General features: G+C 43.0%; 1 protein-coding gene across 1 annotated transcript in view; it reads right to left on the reverse strand.

Moving 5' to 3' along the window:
- Positions 1-19,861, reverse strand: part of KIAA1549L (KIAA1549 like) — a 291,343-nt gene that overhangs the window by 115,106 nt on the left and 156,376 nt on the right. Inside the window, exons 2-6 of the mRNA XM_030918141.1 lie at positions 8,306-10,843; positions 7,265-7,876; positions 4,779-4,894; positions 1,396-1,615; positions 422-555 (exon numbers count right to left, since the gene is read on the reverse strand). Coding sequence (XP_030774001.1) covers positions 422-555; positions 1,396-1,615; positions 4,779-4,894; positions 7,265-7,876; positions 8,306-10,843 — 3,620 coding nt within the window. The remainder of the gene's footprint in view (positions 1-421; positions 556-1,395; positions 1,616-4,778; positions 4,895-7,264; positions 7,877-8,305; positions 10,844-19,861) is intronic.

Raw genomic sequence — 19,861 nt, forward strand, 5'->3', positions numbered from 1 at the left:
GTATGTGTGTTGGCATGTGTGTAAACTAAGGTGACTGGAATATAAGCCAATGCCTAAAATCACAGAATGGGCAAATCTTGGTGACTTAGCTACTTAGAATTGATTCATTTATTCATTTTATATTAGACATTTGACATATACAGTACAGACTAATTCAACTTTTCAAAATAATAAACGTATTAGAAAGGCCTGAGAAAGCATCCCACGGGGAAAGAAATATAAAACCCAAACCGCAATAGGTGCACAGTGACACAGCATCCCTCCTGCCATGGCCAAATCCCAGACATCCTCACCAATGTCTGAAGTGCAAAGTTACATTTATACATGGCAGCTCTGAAAGGGAAGACCCAAGTCATTTCTTGCCAGAATCTGCATTGTGGTTGTCTGTCAACTACACAGCCTGAAGCACCCTCCTCCCTACCTGAATTGTCAAGTTGCTTTTGGTATTCAGGACTTTCCTCTCGGCATCCTGGAATGCTTTCTGCAGCCTCTGTTCCATTGTCTGAGCAAACTTGCAGGACTGTATGTTGTCCGCTTGGCTCACAAACTGCAGCACTAGAATGAGAGTAGTCAATCAGTGCTCACCAAAGCTCCATGCCTCAGTTCCTTGGATTTAACGGTGGTCATTATACAAAAAGCACGATTTCAGATGAGAGGAATTAGGCAAATAAATAATAAGGCCAGACAAGGTTTGATTGTAGTTTTGAAAGTGGCTCTTAAGATGATTTATAACACAGAAGAATTAAAAGCACGATCAAACCAGAGATTCCCTCTAATGCAAAAGATTTCATGATTTTATCTGATTGGAATATGTAGACATCTGCTCAAAGACTGACAAATCATAATCTAAGAGAGATCATGCCTTCTGTTTCTTTGGAGGGAAGAAAATCAATTGACCTCCATTGCTAAGTTGATTGTTTCGATTTTAAGAGTTTCTCTACTCCTGTAGGTTACAAACTTTGCAGACCAGAAATCACCAGAGAGTTTGAAAAAAGTATATTCTAAGACCTAAACTCAGAGATTATCATTCAGTGGCATCTGGAACCCATTGCTCCAAACTATAGATCTTTCTTTTGCACGTTCAACTATTATTAGTATCCACGGATAATATAGAAAAAAATATAAAATATAGTACCTGGTGCTCAAAAGTACTAAGTATGTAAATTGGGAAGGAAGGCTCCTATGATAGAACATTTCTAGCAAATCTAGGGTTGGAAGAGTTTGGGCTCATGTGCAAGGAACTTGGACATTTGATGAGCAGGACCCCTTGAAGAAGATTCACAGGGACTTTAAAAAATGACATAGCAGCTAGCGATGGAGTTTTTAAACAGGTGTCCACTTGGTACTGCCTTGAACCCAAGAATGGATAAAATCCTTTCCTTCCGAGTCACTTGCCTGTTTTTAGTTGGAAGTAGCCTGCAGGCTGGGGATTCCATGGGGAGGCAAGTACTGCCACAGACTGTAAGTTTGGGGTGTGTTGCTTCAGGTCTGCAGTGACGTTGCTGACTCCATACACACCCAGCATTTCGATCACCACAGCAGGCAAATACACCAACCTCCCTTTGGTAGCATAATAACCAACTGTGACATTATGAGAATATTCCAGAATGTCCACCTACAAAACAAATGGACCCACAAAACCTATTGTTTATTTCCACAGTACTTTAAGTTCTTCTTGGTATTTCTTAGAACCACGGCTATTAGAAACAAGACTGGAGAATAGAATGTTCTCATTCAACAAATATTCTTAACAATCCTATAAAGCATAATTTGGATTGGCAAGTCTCAAAATATCACAAAAACAACAAAATATAATTTACATCAAATCTTCATGGAATAGAATTGAATCTATCTTCTTTATTCTTTAAGTGCCTCAGTATAATCCTGTGACAATCTATTACTATTACCAAAAAGGCAGAGAGGGGAGAGTAGTTTAAAGAGATTTTCAGTGAATGAAATGCTGGGGAAAATCACTTTTTGTATTTCTCATCATTTATGAGAATTAAAAGGTAGAAATGATAGATTAAGTGGGGGCACCTTTGGGGCACGGGTCAAGAAGTAAAGTGAATTCCTCTTTCTAGAAGCAGAGAGAAGACTCATTCAGACTCTGTCCTTGGCTTGTAAATTGGTTTAAGACCAAGGTGGGGATGCACCACAGAGAATTTCTCTGACAGCTGAATCCTAGGGGACACTGATGGTCTGAGGTCTTTCTGTCTCAATTGTAAGATTTTGAGGCTTTAGATTTTATTATTATTTTTTCTTTTTTCTTTCTTGATGTTACATATTTACAGTTCAGGGTTTTTAAAAATTTCTTTTGGTTTTTATATATTAAATGTAATGTTTATTATAGAATTTATGTATTTGAAAAACAGAGAAAAGAGTAACATATATAAACACATAGATATATGTACGCAGCTCCTTTTTTTCTAAGTTTTTATTGTGGTAAAATACACACAATATACCATCTACCATCTTAACCATTTTTTAGTGTGCTGTTCAGTGCTATTGAACACATTTATAATGGTGTACAGCTATCACTACCATCCATTTCCAGAATTCTTTTCATCTTGTAAAACTGGAACTCAGGGTTTTGTTTTGTGAGTGTTTTTTTTTTTTTTTTTTTTTTTTTTTTTTTTTTTTGACAGGGTCTTGCTCTGTCACCCAGACTGGAGTACAGTGGCGTGATCACAGCTCACTGCAGCCTTGACCTCCTGGGCTCAAGCAATTCTCCCACCTCAGCCTCTCGAGTAGCTAGGACTATAGGTGTGTGCCACCATACCTGGCTAATTTATATATGTTTTGTAGAGATGGAGGTCTCACTACGTTGCCCACACTGATCTCAAACTGCTGGCCTCAAGTGACCCTCCCACCTTGGCCTCCTAAATTGTTGGGATTACAGGCATGAACCACTGTGCCTGGCCAGTAAATTTTTGACACCTGCTTTCTCCCCATATTCTTGCATCTCCGTGTGTATTTTCCAAAGGAAGCAAGACAACTGATTTTGCAACAGGATGGGTGTGCCTTTACTTCCTCCACATTGTGTGCTCCCCCTCAGTTTTCCCTGAAGATGGTGCTCAAGATGATTTTAGGTGGAACAAGAGGTATTTCAGCATGGAACGTGGACACAGCACAAGACGACACTAAATCAACTAAATCACTCAGTGAGAAAGTTGTTCCCTTTCAACCCTTCCAATGACCCCAAAGAATAAGTCTCAGTTTAGTCAATATTTGCTTTTAACATCTCTCTAACCCTTGCTAATTCCTTTTTTAAATAAACAAACAAACAAAGGGATACCAGGCTCAGCCTTAGAGCTTTCTGCAAGCAACAACCTCTAGCTTGAATTTAACAAGCTGTTTGGTTTACACTATTCTCATTCTTAACATCACCTTTTATTTGTGGCAAATGATCTTGATTTCTATTTATGGTGTAATATCAAATGCCTTTTCTACTTAAGTTTTTAAATGAAAGCCCATTAAAAAAAAAGAAAAGAAAAGAAAAAAAAAACGAATACTCATTGTCACACTGGTCTGTGATGATATGCAGCAACAGACCAAAACTATAAAAGTAGTTTGAGAATGATTGAAGATTAGTGAAAATTGTATCAGGCAACTAAATGGAAATATTCACCTTTTCAACTTCCCATAAAGTTTCTGGTGCAGAAATCATAAGAGCCTCTCATAGAATGCATTTCTTTCTTTTTTTTTTTTTTTTTCTTTTTTAGAAATATATAAAAGAGATCGACAATGACCAATAAAGTATGTGCCAAATCTCCTTTCTAGTCCTCCGTGTTGATGGGAGGGAAGGGGGTCGGTAAGCTGACTGCAGCTGTAGGACAGAACATCAAAAGAAGAAGCCAGAGCAATAGTGTTTAGTGGTGCAAACGGGAGTCTACTGACTGCCAACTGCATTTACTGTTTGAAAACTTGGAATCAAACCCAAAGATGTAAAGTGAAGCTTCCATCTCTTAGATAAGCCGTCAAAATCAGCCAGCATCAAAATCATTAAACAGTACTTGGCATTAAAAGAAAAAATGTTTACTTCCCTGTCTGCAGTGGGCAATTTAAGCAAAGTCAGACTCGATTTACAGGTCAGGGTAATTTTTGAATATCCAGAAATAAATCACTCTTCATGATAGTGACAAAAATAAGGGGAAAAGCAATGGAGAGTTTTCTAGAGAATTACACGAACAATGTAAATACTTTCCCCAAACAATGGGATAATGGGATGGTTTAAAACAATATATCCAGGCTTGTTTCTTTGTTTTTGAGGCAGAGACTCACTCTGTCGGCCAGGCTGGAGTGCAGTGGCACGATCTCAGCTCACTGCAACCTCCACCTCCCGGATTCAAGCGATTCTCCTGCCTCAGCCTCCAAGTAGCTAGGAGGCACCCACCACCATGCCCAGTTAATTTTTGTATTTTTAGTAGAGACGGGGTTTCACCATGTTGCCAGGCTGGTCTCAAACTCCTGACCTCAAGTGATCGCCCACCTCGGCCTTCCAAAGTGTTAGGATTATAGATGTGAGCCACACACCTGGCCAACATATCCAATCTTTAAAAAGAAATCTAGACATAAAGCAACTAGTCTCCATTTTCCATCTCAAAATTAGACCTTTTTCTTGAGCCACTACACATTAGCTAGTTGTCAAAGTGAAGACAGATTCTACTTCTGGCCAGTGTTGTTATGATGTCTAGAAAGGAGGAAAACAATCTTAACATATTCTAGACCCAAGAGCCAGACTGTGATGGATTAGCTTGGTTACAAAGCAAAGCACTTACGTGAGCTGAGACATCGTTCTGGTGGAAAGCCTTCCGCAATGCCTGTGTGAGCCCTTTGGCGATACTGAACTTCAAGGATTCACTGATCTGCGCTCTCCTTTGGGTTAGAAAGAGAACTGTGGAGCAAAATAGAAGCATGGCAATCAGGCAAGGCGGCAAGCCTCATCATTCACTTGCCCTCTGCTCCTCACAGCCGCCACCTTCTGCAAGTTCTGGGCAGAGATGGTAAGCACAGGGCCATCAGTGACGGGGTGGGCTGGTAGCTCTGTGGGTCCTGCTAAAGTCCTAAGGAAAGAAGGCCCTAGCCATTTGTGTGACCCAAGTAGAAAGAGAGCTGGAATGCTGGTGGCATTTCATTTCTGACAGATGCTGCCTCTGACTTTGAAAGCCGGCTCGACAGTGCATACGATGAAATTCCTGCAACAACACTCACGGACAGCCTCCTTAGGTGCAGGCCCTGAGCTCGGTGCTGCAGCCTCAAACAACCTTGGATTAGGAAGGTGCCATCCCCATCTCACAAGTGGGATGGAGACACAGGACAGAGAATAGGCATTTGGGATCGAATGTGACAGGTGTTGTTGGAAGGGAAGCCTAGGACACTGCCAGAGCTCCTAGGAGCACCCAGCCCTGAATTTGATAAAGGGATGGGAATCAGGGAAAATTTCCATCGGAACTGATGCTTCAGCTAAGTTCTGAAGGATCACAAGAGTGAAATTTGACAAGGGGGAAGAGATTCCCCTCACCCCCTCTCAGCAGAGGGAGCACCAAGCGCAAAGGCGCAGGGGAAAGAAGCAAAATATTTCAGTGTACAGTAGTTCCCTCTTAGCCACAGTGTTACTTTCCATGGCTTTATGTACTGGAGTCAACCACAGTCTGAAAACAGGTGAGTATGGTATTTTGAGAGAAAGAGTCAAAGAAAGGGAGAAAAAGACCACATTCACATCACTCTTATTACAGTCTATTGTTATACTTGTTCTGTTTTATTACTAGTTGTTGTTGACCTTTACTGCACCTAACTTATAAATTAAGCTTTATCATAGGTATGTATGAATAGAAAAATTCACAGTTTACATAGGGATTGGTACTAGCTGCAGTTTCAGGCATCCACTGGGAGTCTTGGAATAGATCCCCTGCAGATAAGAGGGGACGACTGTAAATATATGTTTAAGCTTGGTCCTAAGGGCAATGAGAAATGAGTTTTAAGCAAAGGAATGCATTTTAGGAGGTTCTCGACTGCAGACTGGAGAACAGATTGAAGGGGTGGACTCTGAAGGCAGAGAGATAAATGTGGCTGTTGTTGCAGAAATTTAGGTGAGTGACGATGACAGTGTGAACTAGGGAAGTGGCAGTGTGAATGAGGATGGAGAGAAGGGATATCCAGGAGGTAGAAGTGAAAGGAATTGGTGATTGATTAGATGTAGCTGGGTTGGTGGGGGGCTGGGAAGAAGACAGAGAAGACAATGTTTCCAACTTCTGCCTCTGAGGGGCCAGGGCTGCCTGCCACCCAGAGGAGAGTGGAATGGAGTGGGGACAGAGAGTGGAAACCCAGATGGTATAATTTCTTGAGAAACAGAAAGAGATACTGTAGTTTTTGCTATGCCTAATTTCATAATTTCCCATTTTAGAATAGGATATATCTCAAGATATAATTTCATTTAATTCTTCGTGGGGTGAGGAGGAAGGCAGGATGTGAGCATTCAACACTGGCGTGCTTCTTTCAAATAATTTGTCTAATTTTTTATAGCAAACATTGCCACACTATGAAAAGCTCTCCATGCATTCTAGACCTGCTTTGCTACAGCTGGGGAGTGGGGGCTTGAAAGACAGCACCCCATCCTTGCTCACAATTCTGGTGCTGTCTATCCCACTTTTTCAAGAAAGTCTTCTTTCTAACATCAAAAGAAATCCTGGGCTCCCACATAGTGTGCAGAAGTTGTACTTTTGCTATCAGCTAATTGAAAAAAATGCAAGACAAAAGCCTTTCTGAACTCTGTAGCACTTCCCAAGATGTTGTATTTTACGAACCACATCATTCATTCATGTAAGACATCACTGATGCAAAACAGTACCTTTGCATTCTTAGGCCCACTGGCAGAACTGTGGTTTCCGGGGGCTTCTGATATCAGGACTGATCCTAGGACCAGACCCATGCCGCATCAGGCTCTCTCTCCTCTACCACTTGCTAAATCTCATGGTTTCACAACCTTGGCCCTATAGATGTTTTAGGCGGGATTAATTTTTGTGGTTGGGGCTGTTCTGTGCACTGTAAGATGTTGAGCAGTATCCCCAGTCTCTATCCCACCAGATTTTAGTATACCTCCAGCCACCAAGTATAACAATCAAAAATGTCTCCAGACATAGCCAAATGTCCCTGGGGGAGGGTGAAAAATCTCCCCTGGTTGAGGACCACAGATCTAAAACAAACATTATTGCTACATCTCTGAGGCCAGGCTTGCTGCTTTCAGATCAGAACAGTGGTCTCATACCTGTCTTCACCAGGAGCTTACTGGACATCTGACACTCCAGGTTGGATGACATTTTGCCAGAAGTGACCACTGCAGCCGATGCGGCAGGAAGGGCAGCATCCGTGTTTTCTGCTCGCAACGGTGGCAACCGGGTGGCCTTCACTGAGGCTGTAATGGATGTCAGCGCGGCCGTGACTGTCAGTGGGCGTGGCGTGGATGCTCTGGGCATCTCCGGGTTGGTGGGGTTTGGGAGGCCAGTGTGCATGGCTTGTGGTTTCCTGGGGAGGTAAGTTGTAGACAACAGGCCAGAGGCAGTGCCCATGTTTCCTTGCATGGCTGTATGTGTGCTTGTGGTATGTCCTGTTCTTGCATACATGTAGGTTGGTGTGAACGGGAAGGCTGTATGGACTGCCCCTGGTGTCCTCTTTGGGCCAGACACAGCCTTGTTTGTGATATTTTTAGCCAGAGTAGTCACCGAACTGCTCTTAGCTGGTCCTGAGGCCACGGCCAAAGGGCTGCTGCTGGTGCCCTTAGCCACCAGGGCTGCAGACAATGCAGGTGGATTAGATTTCCTCAGAAACAATGTGACGGCAGCTGCTGCTGTTGGCTCTACCTTAGATGACACTGTGTCCACTGTAAAGAGAGAAAAAACAAAGTTTGTCATTGGCTAGAAATGCACGTGTCACTTGTTCTGATGATGAATGGATGTAACTTATGGATTTGCTAGGGTGAAGTCTCTGTAACCTGACTTGCAGTGGACAGAACTCAGGCAAAACAACTCTAGGCTCATTAAGTTGATTAACCATAACAAGAATGCCACTTACAGCACAGCTATGGTTGACAGCAAGAATGCTTACATTGTGAATAGTTTCAAAAGCTCAGGTGGGCACAGGATCAATGAAGTGACTACTTGGGGCTGCTAACTCACTCCTGATAGAGGGTACGAGCTCCTTCAGAGCACGGCTGGTATCTGCGTTGAGCTTGAAGATGCTTTGACCACAAAAGCAGTCATGCCTGTTTTGGGGGTACTGGGAAACAAACTACCTGCATTAGTGGCTGCACCTGTCCATTTCTTGGGGTGCTGAGAGGCCCGCAGCACTCTGGAGGAGGTCCTGGGAAAGACACTGGTCGAAATAGAAGATTCAGTAGCAGAGTGATATCTCAAGATGTTCTGGAATGGTGTGGAAGCATTTCTCTCAGGTGATGAATTGAGGTCACTGGAAATTTCAGAACCTGTATCTGTTCCATCTGAAAGCATTTCCTGCAAGCTACCTGGAGGAGTTGGTCTTGACGAGGTTAGCAAAAGAGGATGTGCTGGCTGGTTGGGCAACTGTAGTTGAGGATGAGACACAGAATGTTGAGTTGTGGGTGAGTAATACGCAACTTCAGCTGTTTGGAAGTCTATGGAATGGTTGTTATTGCCTGTGGGCCAGAGGTCTACATGGCTTCCAACCACGGTCACGTCTGACTGTTGCACAGGCTGCTCAGTGCTTGTACTGAGGACCAGATCCTGAATGCTAAACCCTTCTGCAGTCACTGAATGCCCAGCAGTGTCTTTGAAATCCTGAGATTTTATGGCATTGGCAGCTGAAGTTAAACCACTGGGAGGAGCCGTTGGAGCTAAATGAGTTTCCCAACTTGTGGTGCTAATTGTGTGTCCATTTAAATCATAATTTGTTTGCTGCTGCAAGCCAGATATTATTGATTCTGTGGAAAGGGATCCGGTTTCTGCTGAAAGAGAACTCCAGAAAACATCTGTGGTTGCTGGCTTTTTCATGTCTCCTATTGTTGAGGAATCATATACATCCATGGAGGAGGGCGATGATCTCACCTGTTTGGAAGCTGAAGCTGGCAACCCAGAATGGTCCACAGCAGCTGCGTAAGCCTCTGGCTTGGTGTTGGAAAAGCCAAGAGATGGGAAAACAGTCTGAGTGGCTTGTATGGAGAGTATGGAAGGCAGAGGTGATCCTGAAGGACGGGGATTTGTCCTTGGTGCTGTAACGATGGGAGATGAGATGTGATCGGTGCTGAAATCAGAGACAAATCCATTTACAGTGTGAAGACTCAAAACCTCTTTCCTTGGAAAGGCCTGGAGAGGAATCGTCACATTTGCTTCCTCATTTTTCCTTAAAATGGCTGTCACACTGTCCTTTTTCCACCGGGGAAATGTCCAAGATGTGGAAAGATTAGGAACTTTGCCTGAGAGGAGCAAGTCTCTAGTTGTAGAAGGGGACCCATGACTGCCCTCTGCTGGAAGAGTGGGCATTTCTAGCACGGGAGATGGGGAGGCATGATTCTCTGTGGGCTGGAGGAAAGTAAGTACAGAGGGAAAGTTGGCTGTCCCAGTTGATGGTGATGTGGGAACCACCTCAGAAAGGATGGCTTGCTCTCGACCCAGTGCAGTGATATGCAGAGGAGAAGGCACCAAAGAAGAAGAGGTGTGTTCTGCCGAAAGGGCGGGCCCTCTGGAATTCTCTGGAGCTGCTGACAAACGCAGCGGGTTAGCAGAGTCATTTGCAGTGTCAGGGGCTAGCTTTCTGCTGTTCATTTCTACGGCCCCTGATTCTGCAGTCTGGAAAAGTGGAGGCTCAGCCTCATGGGTCGCTGTGTCTGTATTCTTAAAAGTTGGCAAAGACACCCCACTGTGCACTCTTCCAGCCATCCCAGCTTTGATCTGCTGGGTGGATGCAGGATCTGAAGCCACTTCCAACATTGACCATGAGGGGCTTCCATTTGGAAGCTGAGGAAGACTTCCAAGTGCTGGGGGAGGGGGAGACGGATGGGACAGTTCTGCCACAGGGATCAAAAACCCAGGTGTGGATGAGCCTGCTGAATGGGGACCCTCTGTTGGGGACAGCTTGGAATGCCACTTTGTTGAGGATCCAGAAACACCTAGATGAGGGATGCCTATGAGATCCTGAGCATTTTGGGATAGAGTGTGCTCCATTTCATCAGAAAATGGGATTAGGTGATTAGCTATGTTCTGACCTGAAGAGGAGTCAGCTGGAGGTGTTTGGGGAACTAATGGCACTTTGGGGGGTTGCTCTGCTGGTTCAGAGATGATGGAATGAGGTGAGTCAGGAGCCAATGAAGAGGATGGAAGTGGAGGGAGGAGTGGGGGAATGTCTGACCTTGGGGGATGCTTTGAAATGGAGGGAGCCAATGCCCATACTGGCTGGGATGGGGGGACAGCACTGAAGGACGTCCCTGAAGGGACTGTGGACAACGAGGGGAGCATGCTGGTGAGAGGCAAACCTGACACATCGGCTGCTTCTTGTCCCCCTTTAGGCCCCGGTTGGACCAGGGACTCGGTAGAATCCTTGGAAGGTTCGAGGGAGGAGCTATGTCCGCTTCCTTGGTAAAGGGAAGAAGAGAAGTCCACGTGAGCCCTAGTTCTGTGGTGTGTCTTGGACGCAGGGGTTCGGGCTGACTGTGGCAAGCTTGTGTTGTCAGAGGACTGTCCCAGCATGGTCTTGCTTCTGTCTGCTGCTGAGGAAGACTTGACTTCTGTGAAAGGCCATGTTGGTGAAATTGGTAACAATTTCCCAGGAGGAAATGACTCTGGAGTCCGGGTGACATTCATCTGTAGATTGTCTGTTCCTGTGAAACAAAATATCAGGCCGTCAGGGGTTGGATGTTCATGAAGTGCCTGCTGTGGTCAGGTGCTGGAGACAAAGGTGTGTGCAAGACAGGCTCTGCCTGGACGCATCACAGAAAGCTCAGGAAACAGAGTCAAACAACAAATTACATAATATCAAGTAGGAAAATGTTGCAGTGAACCTACAGGGCAGGGTTGGTGGGAAGCACTTTCTGATGAAGTGATGTTTAAGGAAAGATGTGGAAAATACTTGTGTATTAAAAAAAAATTTTGGGGTACCACCCAAAAGGCATGGACTGTGAAACTTGCAACCTAGAAACTCAAAGTTGAATGTGGTCAACTGCCATGGTCAATGACACCAAAATAACCTCATCCAGGAACCGAGAATGCACAAAACTAAAGAAGAACTGTGTATTCAAGCATGAATCTTTTTTTAGGATCCTGAGGCATCTCATATGAAATATTTGAGGTTGTCTGTTTGGAAAGATGGCTCCAATGAAACATATTTATCTTCTTGGATTTAAAAGGTTTCCAGGTGCTATCATTCACGCCATGTCAAACAGCAAAGGATATTTTCTTTCAGATTAAACTATTTCAGAAGGAAAAACAAGGAAGGAGACACTTCTCACAGGGCCTGGTGTCACAAAAGCACCTGCAGAGGGCAGAACTGTCGACACTCATGTGTGGCCCCACAGGCAGACAGACAAGGAGGCAGGGCATAAGCTGGTAACCTCCGCTAAAAAGGAGGTGAGGAAACAACTCTTGGAAAGCTGGAAGTTCACTCTGAATTAGGCAATATGCTGAAAAATTCCTTTCTCATTCTTCCTTTTCTTGTTTTTAAAATTCCCCATTCTTGGGATTTACAGATACCAAGAAATTGGCCTTACATCATTTTAAGAACTCATCAGGGTATAAGCCAATACTACATCAGGCTGTTGACTTGATTTTATAGGAGAAACCAACTCCATTTCCTAGGCAGGCCATAATCAGATGCCCAGCTCAGCCTGACTGTCTCCTGATCACCAAATCAGGATCATTAGGGTGCTTTCTGCAGAGCCAAAGCTCCCTCTGGCCTCCACTGGCCCATCTCAAATAGAAATAAGTGGCAAAATGTATATATAGTTCCAAGACACCAAAATATGCATAGTATTTCATTAAAATGCATGTCCTCCTTAAGAACTGGTTCATGGTTTGCAATGGAAATTGTGTTTCCATGTTACCACATGCAGGTGGTACTCCCCCTCAGACACTTGCAATTTTATACAGAAGGTGGATACGGCTTTCATGCCTCAATCCTCCTTGTTCATGTTGCTTATCTCCTAGATAGCCTCAACTTCACACTTTGCATGCAGTCTTATCTGGTTACTTATATGGGTAAATATAACATCTGTATAAGGTATTTTTGCATTTTTGTATTTTTCAGTTAAACTTTAGAATCCACTTTTATGTGAATGTCAGGTGAAATCTGTGTAGGATTTCTTCTTTTGTACCTTCGTTTAAATGGATTCTCCAACTCATGGATTCAAGAATCAAAACAAATTCATCTTGTTTCAATTACATAGCCTTGTAACTCAGAAAAAGGATGCTACAGGCTGAGCAGCTTTTGCTTTCAGCAGGAAGTTTTGCAAACTCTTTCACAAAAAAAAAAAAAAAAAAAAAAAAAAAAAAAAAAATTCTGCGAACAGGATGGAGGAATGGGGGCTAATACCAAGGGATCTGTAACTGACTGAAGGACCATGGCCAAGAGAGACTGATGGAAAACTCCATGCTGAAGTGAAGACAGACAGTCTCTAGTGGATTTGCTTCTACTGGACCTTGTTGTTTCCCAGACTAGAAACTAGTGTTTCCCAAAGTAGCTCCTATGAAGCACAGTATTCCAAATGCCTCATGAAGAAAAGTTTCTATGAACAATCTTGAGAAGCGCTGTATACAAGATTCACATGTGAAAGTCATTAATGATGTTGACCATATCTTTCTGGCTCTCCCACTTCCAAGCCCATGGGAGGATTGAACATCTTGGATACTTCTGTGGCTGATGGGGGCCATGTAACTAGTTCTGGCCAACGAGTCTGTAAGCAGAAATGACAAGTGTCACTTCTGGGCTAGAACATTTAAGTGCTGGAGGAAGACTCTCCGGAACTTACTTTCTCCATAGCAAAACAAAACAAAAAGAAACAAAACCTAGCAACATATTTCAGTAAGTTTCTACTGAAAAACAGAAGGAGAAGACAAAGAAGGAAGAGAAAGAAGAAACTAGAAATGTTCAAAGTGTTTGCTGGTTCACCAGCCTGCATCTCCTATGGACTTTGCTGACCAAAGATATACAGGCAGCACGAGCAAGAAGTTAGCCTTTGCCATTTTATGTCACTGCAATTTGGGAGTTGTCATTCAAACATAACCTAACTTACCCTAACCTATTCAAAAACTGACACCAGAGTGGATGTGGAATTTATGTGGGTATATTCTCATCATCATGTAAATAAAGGCTCAGAAAAGTCTCATAGACAAGAAAACATAAGAGGTATGTAGTAAAAAATTAATAAATAGGATGTTGGATGATTTAATTAAATTTGTTTAGCCAATATTTCTCAAACCTATTTGACTGCTGGAATATGTTTGTGATATTTCTCAAAAACACTTAACCTCAGAATTTACTGACTTAAAAAAAAGCTCAATGATACACATAAAGCCAAGGGAGAAAGCATGTTTACTAAATTACCAAATGATACCCAATTCAGAAGAACTGATTTGAAGAATTTCAGAAAAACATGTTTCAAAGATATGTCAACTGACTGAAATTATTACTAAAGGAAGACACATATAAGGATTCAATATAAAGGTTTGCCCTTAGTCCAAAAATTACCTAGACAGGAACAGGATGGGGGCACTTCCCTTTAAGAATAGCCTATGCTATCTGTAGGCAGAGTTGACTAGAGTTCCTGATGAACTAGAAGAGAAATATAGGCCAGCAAGGAAATGACAAATCCTTAGGTTACATTAATTTTTTTCACTCTTTAACTAGAAGAATAGTTCATACTTAGAAAATAATATCTACATGTAAAATAATATCTATATGTAAGTATCTATACTTAGAAAATAGCATCTATATGAAATGAACACTCATGTGCCTCTTAGCTTAACAACAGAGTCAATATTTTTAGAGCCCTCTCCCTGGTATCTGTCTGGGTTCCCTCTGTCTTTCTTTTCCCCAGAGATAACCACCATTATAGGTTGAATTTTAAAACTTAGTTGATTTTCAAGGGGATGAGGTTTACTGTTCTCTGCCCTACTCAGCGCATACCTAGGCAGCTGGGGTGAATTCTGTCACATCTTAAGAAAACATTAAGAAACTGATATGTGCTAGTACATGATGTTTTTGGAGGTGTTTTACATTATAAAAAGGAAAAGGTTTATAAAGGGAGAGTCCCCATTTGCACACTGGACTGAGGAGATCCCTGGTGGTACTCAAAACTTCATGACCGAAAAAGCATCTTGATGGCTAAGCTTCAAGGCTTTGTGTCTCCACCCAAATCTCACCTGGAATTGTAATCCTCATAATCCCCACACGTCAAGGGAAAGACCAGGTCGAGGTCATTGAATCATCGGGGTAGTTTCCTCCACGCTGTTCTCATGATAGTGAGTGAGTTCTCACAAGATCTGGTTTTATAAGGGGCTCTTCCCCCTTCACTCAGCACTTCACCTTCCTGCCACCTTGTGAAGAAGGTGCCTTGCTTCCCCTTCACCTTCCACCATGATTGTAAGTTTCCTGAGGCCTCCCCAGCCATGCTGACCTGTGAGTCAATTAAACCTCTCTACTTTATAAATTACCCAAGTCTCGGGTATGTCTTTATAGCAGCGTGAAAATGGACTAATACATGTATCATTCGTATCAATTTTACTTAAAGATTTAGGGGAAACATACTCATATATAAAGATAAATATACTTTCTTGAGTAGAATGCAAAATTCAAATGACCGATCCAAGATAAAACTAAGGCCTTCAAAGACATGTTTGTGCCTGTCATTGTCCCTGGGGTGTCAGTTTACTCTTCACTGTAATAGCAGGTATTAATTAGGTCAGTAAACATTTGAAAAGACTGATTCAAGAAACCACAATCTCCCTAAAATATGTGAAAAAGAAACTGGATGTGTTATTTAGTGCTCCAGGGACAGAACTAGGGACAGTGGGAAGAAGGTATAAAGACAGAGATTAGAACTTAACAGAAACATTTCCTTAATTATTAAAACCACTGAAAACAAAATGAGCTGGCTTAAAGTCAGTGACTTCTCCACCATTAGAAGTTTCCAAAAGCGCATATTTTAAGTTCACTCACCTCACCTTTCCTTCCTTCCTTTCTTCCCTCCCTCCTTTTGTACCTTCCATCTGCAAATGCCTGTTGTATGCCGGACACTGGGTTAAGCAATGTCTTATGGAAAAACATACATGGTCTCTGACTTCATGGAACTCAGAATTCTATGGGAGATATGGACTCCAGCATTTTTCAAATGTAAAAACGATAAATGTTACAGATGAAAGATCCATAGTCCTATGATCTGATCAGGGAGGTCAGAAAGCACATCCCTGAGGAAGCGACTATCAAGATCCAAAGAATGAATAAAAGTTAACCAAGCAAAGAGGGTAGAGAAAAGCATTCCACATAAAGGAACAAGCATATGCAAAGGCCCTGTGGCAGAACTGACAGAAGGTAACCACAGCTAGATCAGGAACAGCAGGTGGGCAAGAAATTAGATTAAAGCTGCAGAGGGAGGCGACAGCCAGACCATTGCTCCAGTGGCCATCAGCTCCCTCTGTAGCACTGTGGGTTTTAGTTTGATGGGGAGGGTGGGAGCAGGTGATGCACAGGAGCAAATTTATGTTTTGGAAAAACCATCCTGGCTGTGAATAACAGATGGGAAGGGACAAAAACAGCAGATGGCAGAGTGCTTAGAAAACACCTGCAGTTGTCCAGGCTCAAGATGACAAGAATGTTGTAAAGAGAAGTTGAGCCCTGCATGGGAGATGGAAACAGATCCTCCTTTATGGTCCCTTTCAATTCTCAGAGTTCCAGATTCTACTATTGCTTTAAATATGTTTGTGTCTACACGTGAAATGTTTTGAGTTTTTTCTCCTTTACGCCTCCCATTGAGAGGGTGTGTCTATGTCCCCTCTCCTTGAATCTGAGTGGGCTTGAGTCTGTTTGACCAATAATGCCACGTGACTTCCAAAGCAACATCATCAAAGGCCAGGTCACTTTAGCTTGGTCTCCTGGAATGCTCGCTCTTGGGATGTTCCCTCCGTCTCTCCCTGGAACCCAGCGCCCACTCTGTGAGCAGCCCACACCATGTGGAGAGGCTATGCCTGACCACTCCAATCCACAGTCCCAGCTGAGCCAAGCCTGCCTGGCATGCTAGCCCAGACAACAGACAGATGAATGAGGAAACCTCCAGACCATTCTTCCCCTAACCATTTGAATCACTCCAGCTGTCTGAATCGTCCCAACTGAGGCCCAGACATCATGAGGCAGGGAAAAGCCATCTGCACTACGCCCTGTCTGAATTCCCAAAACCATGGGCAAAATAAAATCTTGTTGTTTCATAGCACTGAGCCAGGGGTGGTTTGTTGTACTGTAATAATAACTGAAATAGTATATGTGTGGTTGTGTCCTTCACTTCTGGGAAATGAGTCTCTATAGCTTTAATCAGATTCTCAAAAGGATTCAGAAGCCAAAAATTAGTCAAGAACCCTTCACTTCAATGAAAAATAATTCTGCTTTACACACAAGATTTTAGAATTATGTCTATGCTAATTAGGTAAAACATATCTGTATTAATTAAAGTTGCATTATGGAAGGCCATAAGACAGAAAGACAAATTTTAAGGAGGAAATGAGAGATAGCTGATGTTTATTAGGGAGAAGGAGAAAATAAATTAGGAGAAATAGGGCAAAACCAAATTATAGAGAACTTAAAACATACTTTAGGAAGGCAGTGAAGTAAAAATCTGATCTAGGTGGTGTGTCAGGCAGACTCTAATGTGACCCCATGATCTCTGTCTCTGGGTGATCATGCCTTTTGTGATCCCCTCTCCTTGGGTATGAGCAGAACCTATGACTTTCTTTTTTCTCTTCTTTTTGGGGTGGGGGGGATGGGGGCAGGGTCTCACTCTGCCACCCAGGCTAGAGTGCAGTGCTGTGATCACGGCTTACTGCAGTCTCAACCTTTGGGCTCAAGGGATCCTCTCAGCTCAGCTTCCCTAATAGCTGGAATGACAGGCATGCACCACCAAGCCCAGCTAATTTTTGTATTTTTTGTAGAGACAAGGTTTCGCCATGTCACGCAAGCTGATCTTAAACTCCTGGGCTCAAGTGATCTTCCCGCCACAGCCTCCCAAAGTGTTGAAATTACTGGCATGAGCCACCATGCCCTGCCAACCTGTGACTTTCTTCTAACAACAGAATAGGTGATGGATGTCACTCTTGTGATTATATGATCATATATAATAACCCATACTGCAAGCAGACTTCTTCTTGGTGCCTCGACGAAGTAAGAGGCCACAATGGAAAAGCCCAGCTGGTGAGAACTGTGGGTGGCCTCCAGAAACTATTGGGGTCTCTAGGAACCATGAACAGTCTCTCCGAGTTGACAGCCAGAAATAAGTCAAAGCCTTCAGTGTGGCGCCACAAAGAAATGAATTATGCCAATAACTTGAGTGAGCTTGGAAGTGGATTCTTCCCCAGCCAAGCCTGCAGATGAGAACATGGCCCAGCCAATGCCATGAATGCAGCCCTGTGAGATCCTGTGCAGATAAGCAGTGTCCAACCTCTCAACTCATGGAAATTGTGAGATAATAAATGTATGTTGTTTTAAGCCACAAAGTTTGTGGGGATTTGTTACACAGCAATAGAAAACTAATACAGGTAGGAAGTAGGGAGCTTTGGAATGTTGTATGCAGAAGCAAACATTTTTTCCAATGTTGGAAAAACCATCCTGGCTGTGAATAACAGACGGGAAGGGACAAAAACAGCAGATGGCAGAGTGCTTAGAAAACACCTGCAGTTGTCCAGGCTCAAGATGACAAGAATGTTGTAAAGAGAAGTTGAGCCCTGCATGGGAGATGGAAACAGATCCTCCTTTATGGTCCCTTTCAATTCTCAGAGTTCCAGATTCTACTATTGCAGGAGAGTAGGAAGAGGGAGAGCACAAGGTATCATAACTGAAGAGTAGCATGAAGAATGGTGAGAAGTTGTCATCAAGACAGTCAAAAAGAAGCACAAGTCAGTAAGTTTGTTTGGTACATCACAGAGAATGAGTCATGAAATAAAGATTCTAACATAGTACCTGAGACTTGGAGGAAGTTATTTAAGGAGAAGACAGAGCTTTGCAAGAGTAGAAACAAAACCACACCAGCAAAAACGTTGAAATGTTGCTATGAAACAGGTTGCACTCTTATTTTTTTATTTTTATTCTTTTTGAGATGGAGTCTCGCTCTGTCGCCCAGGCTGGAGTGCAGTGGCGCGATCTCGACTCACTGCAAGCTCCGCCTCCTGGGTTCATGCCATTCTCCTGTCTCAGCCTCCTGAGTAGCTGGGACTACAGGCGCCCACCACCATGCCTGGCTAATTTTTTGTATTTTTAGTAGAGACAGGGTTTCACCCTGGTCTTGATTGCCTGACCTCATGATCCCCCACCTTGGCCTCCCAAAGTGCTGGGATTATAGGCGTTAGCCACCACACCTGGCCTGTACTCTTATTTTTTAATTCCATTTTTCAAGAAAAAATATCAAGCCATTCTGTCAAATTACTGAATTTTAGTTTTTCTCAATAAACTTCCACTGACTCCCCAGTGTCTCTCCTTCCCCCTAAAAAACCATGACTTTCTTCTACTTAGACTAAATGACATGAATTACTGTTTGCTCACAAATATGGTAACGGTCTTCAAAAAAATTGTGGAAAGCAGCCAGGTGCGGTGGCTCACGCCTGTAATCCCAGCACTTTGAGAGGCCAAGGGGTGCGGATCACTTGAGGTTAGGAGTTCAAGACCAGCCTGATCAACATGGTGAAGCCCCATCTCTACTAAAAATACAAAAAAAAAAAATTAACTGGGTGTGGTGGTGGGCACCTATAATCCCAGCTACTCAGGAGGCTGAGACAGGAGAATAACTTGAACCTGGGAGGCAGAAGTTGCAGCGAGCCAAGATCACGCCATTGCACTCCAGAGAGCAAGACTCCCGTCTCAAAAAAAAAAAAAAAAAATTGTGGAAAGCAAAGATAAGTCCTACACACACGAGAGGGAGAGGGACAGTGATGGTGGGTTGCACAAGCCCCAGACTGGCTGCCTCTTCTGAATGTTTACAATGATTGCCCATCCAGGGACAAGCCAACAATCCCCTTGTGTTTGGACCGACAGTGTTTCCCACAAGGGGAATTAGTAGTCTAAAGAATTTTGCTGGAAAGTAGCTTAAATGGTAAGAAATTTAAGGAGGTGCTGGGTGAGGAAAGATAGGATACAGAGATGGATTTATGTTGGAAACCAGAGTGAAAGCAAGCAAGATAAAGACTCTCAAAATAATAAAAAGTTAAAATGAGTCATCCCTCCCATCTCAAGGAAACAAGAATGGGTAGTCATAAAAAACCCTATTCAATACACAATTTATACACATGCATTTTCACTAAGCTTGTCTGAGCCAGACATGCTGAAATAAAACCATGATTCTCAGAGCTTCAGGAAAGTGACAAGTCATTTCTGTAAGACTATCAGGCTTAATAACTTCCACAAATTGGGAGCACGTGCACGTATGCACATGCAGGGTAAGTATCAAATGTTTTTCTGTGCTTTGCAAATTTGCATAGAATCCCATGAATGTTAAACTTAGCCTTGAACTAAACACATCAGAGAGCAATTTATTATCATTGTGAAACATGAAAGGAATTAAGAAACTGCTTAGCCAGGTTTGGACACATAGAACCTGTCATTGACTAATGTCAAAAAACAGTGTGAACTGCCTCCTGAGACTCCCCACATC

This window comes from Rhinopithecus roxellana, chromosome 15 (genome assembly GCF_007565055.1).
Source record: "Rhinopithecus roxellana isolate Shanxi Qingling chromosome 15, ASM756505v1, whole genome shotgun sequence".
Classification (NCBI taxonomy): Eukaryota; Metazoa; Chordata; class Mammalia; order Primates; family Cercopithecidae; genus Rhinopithecus; species Rhinopithecus roxellana.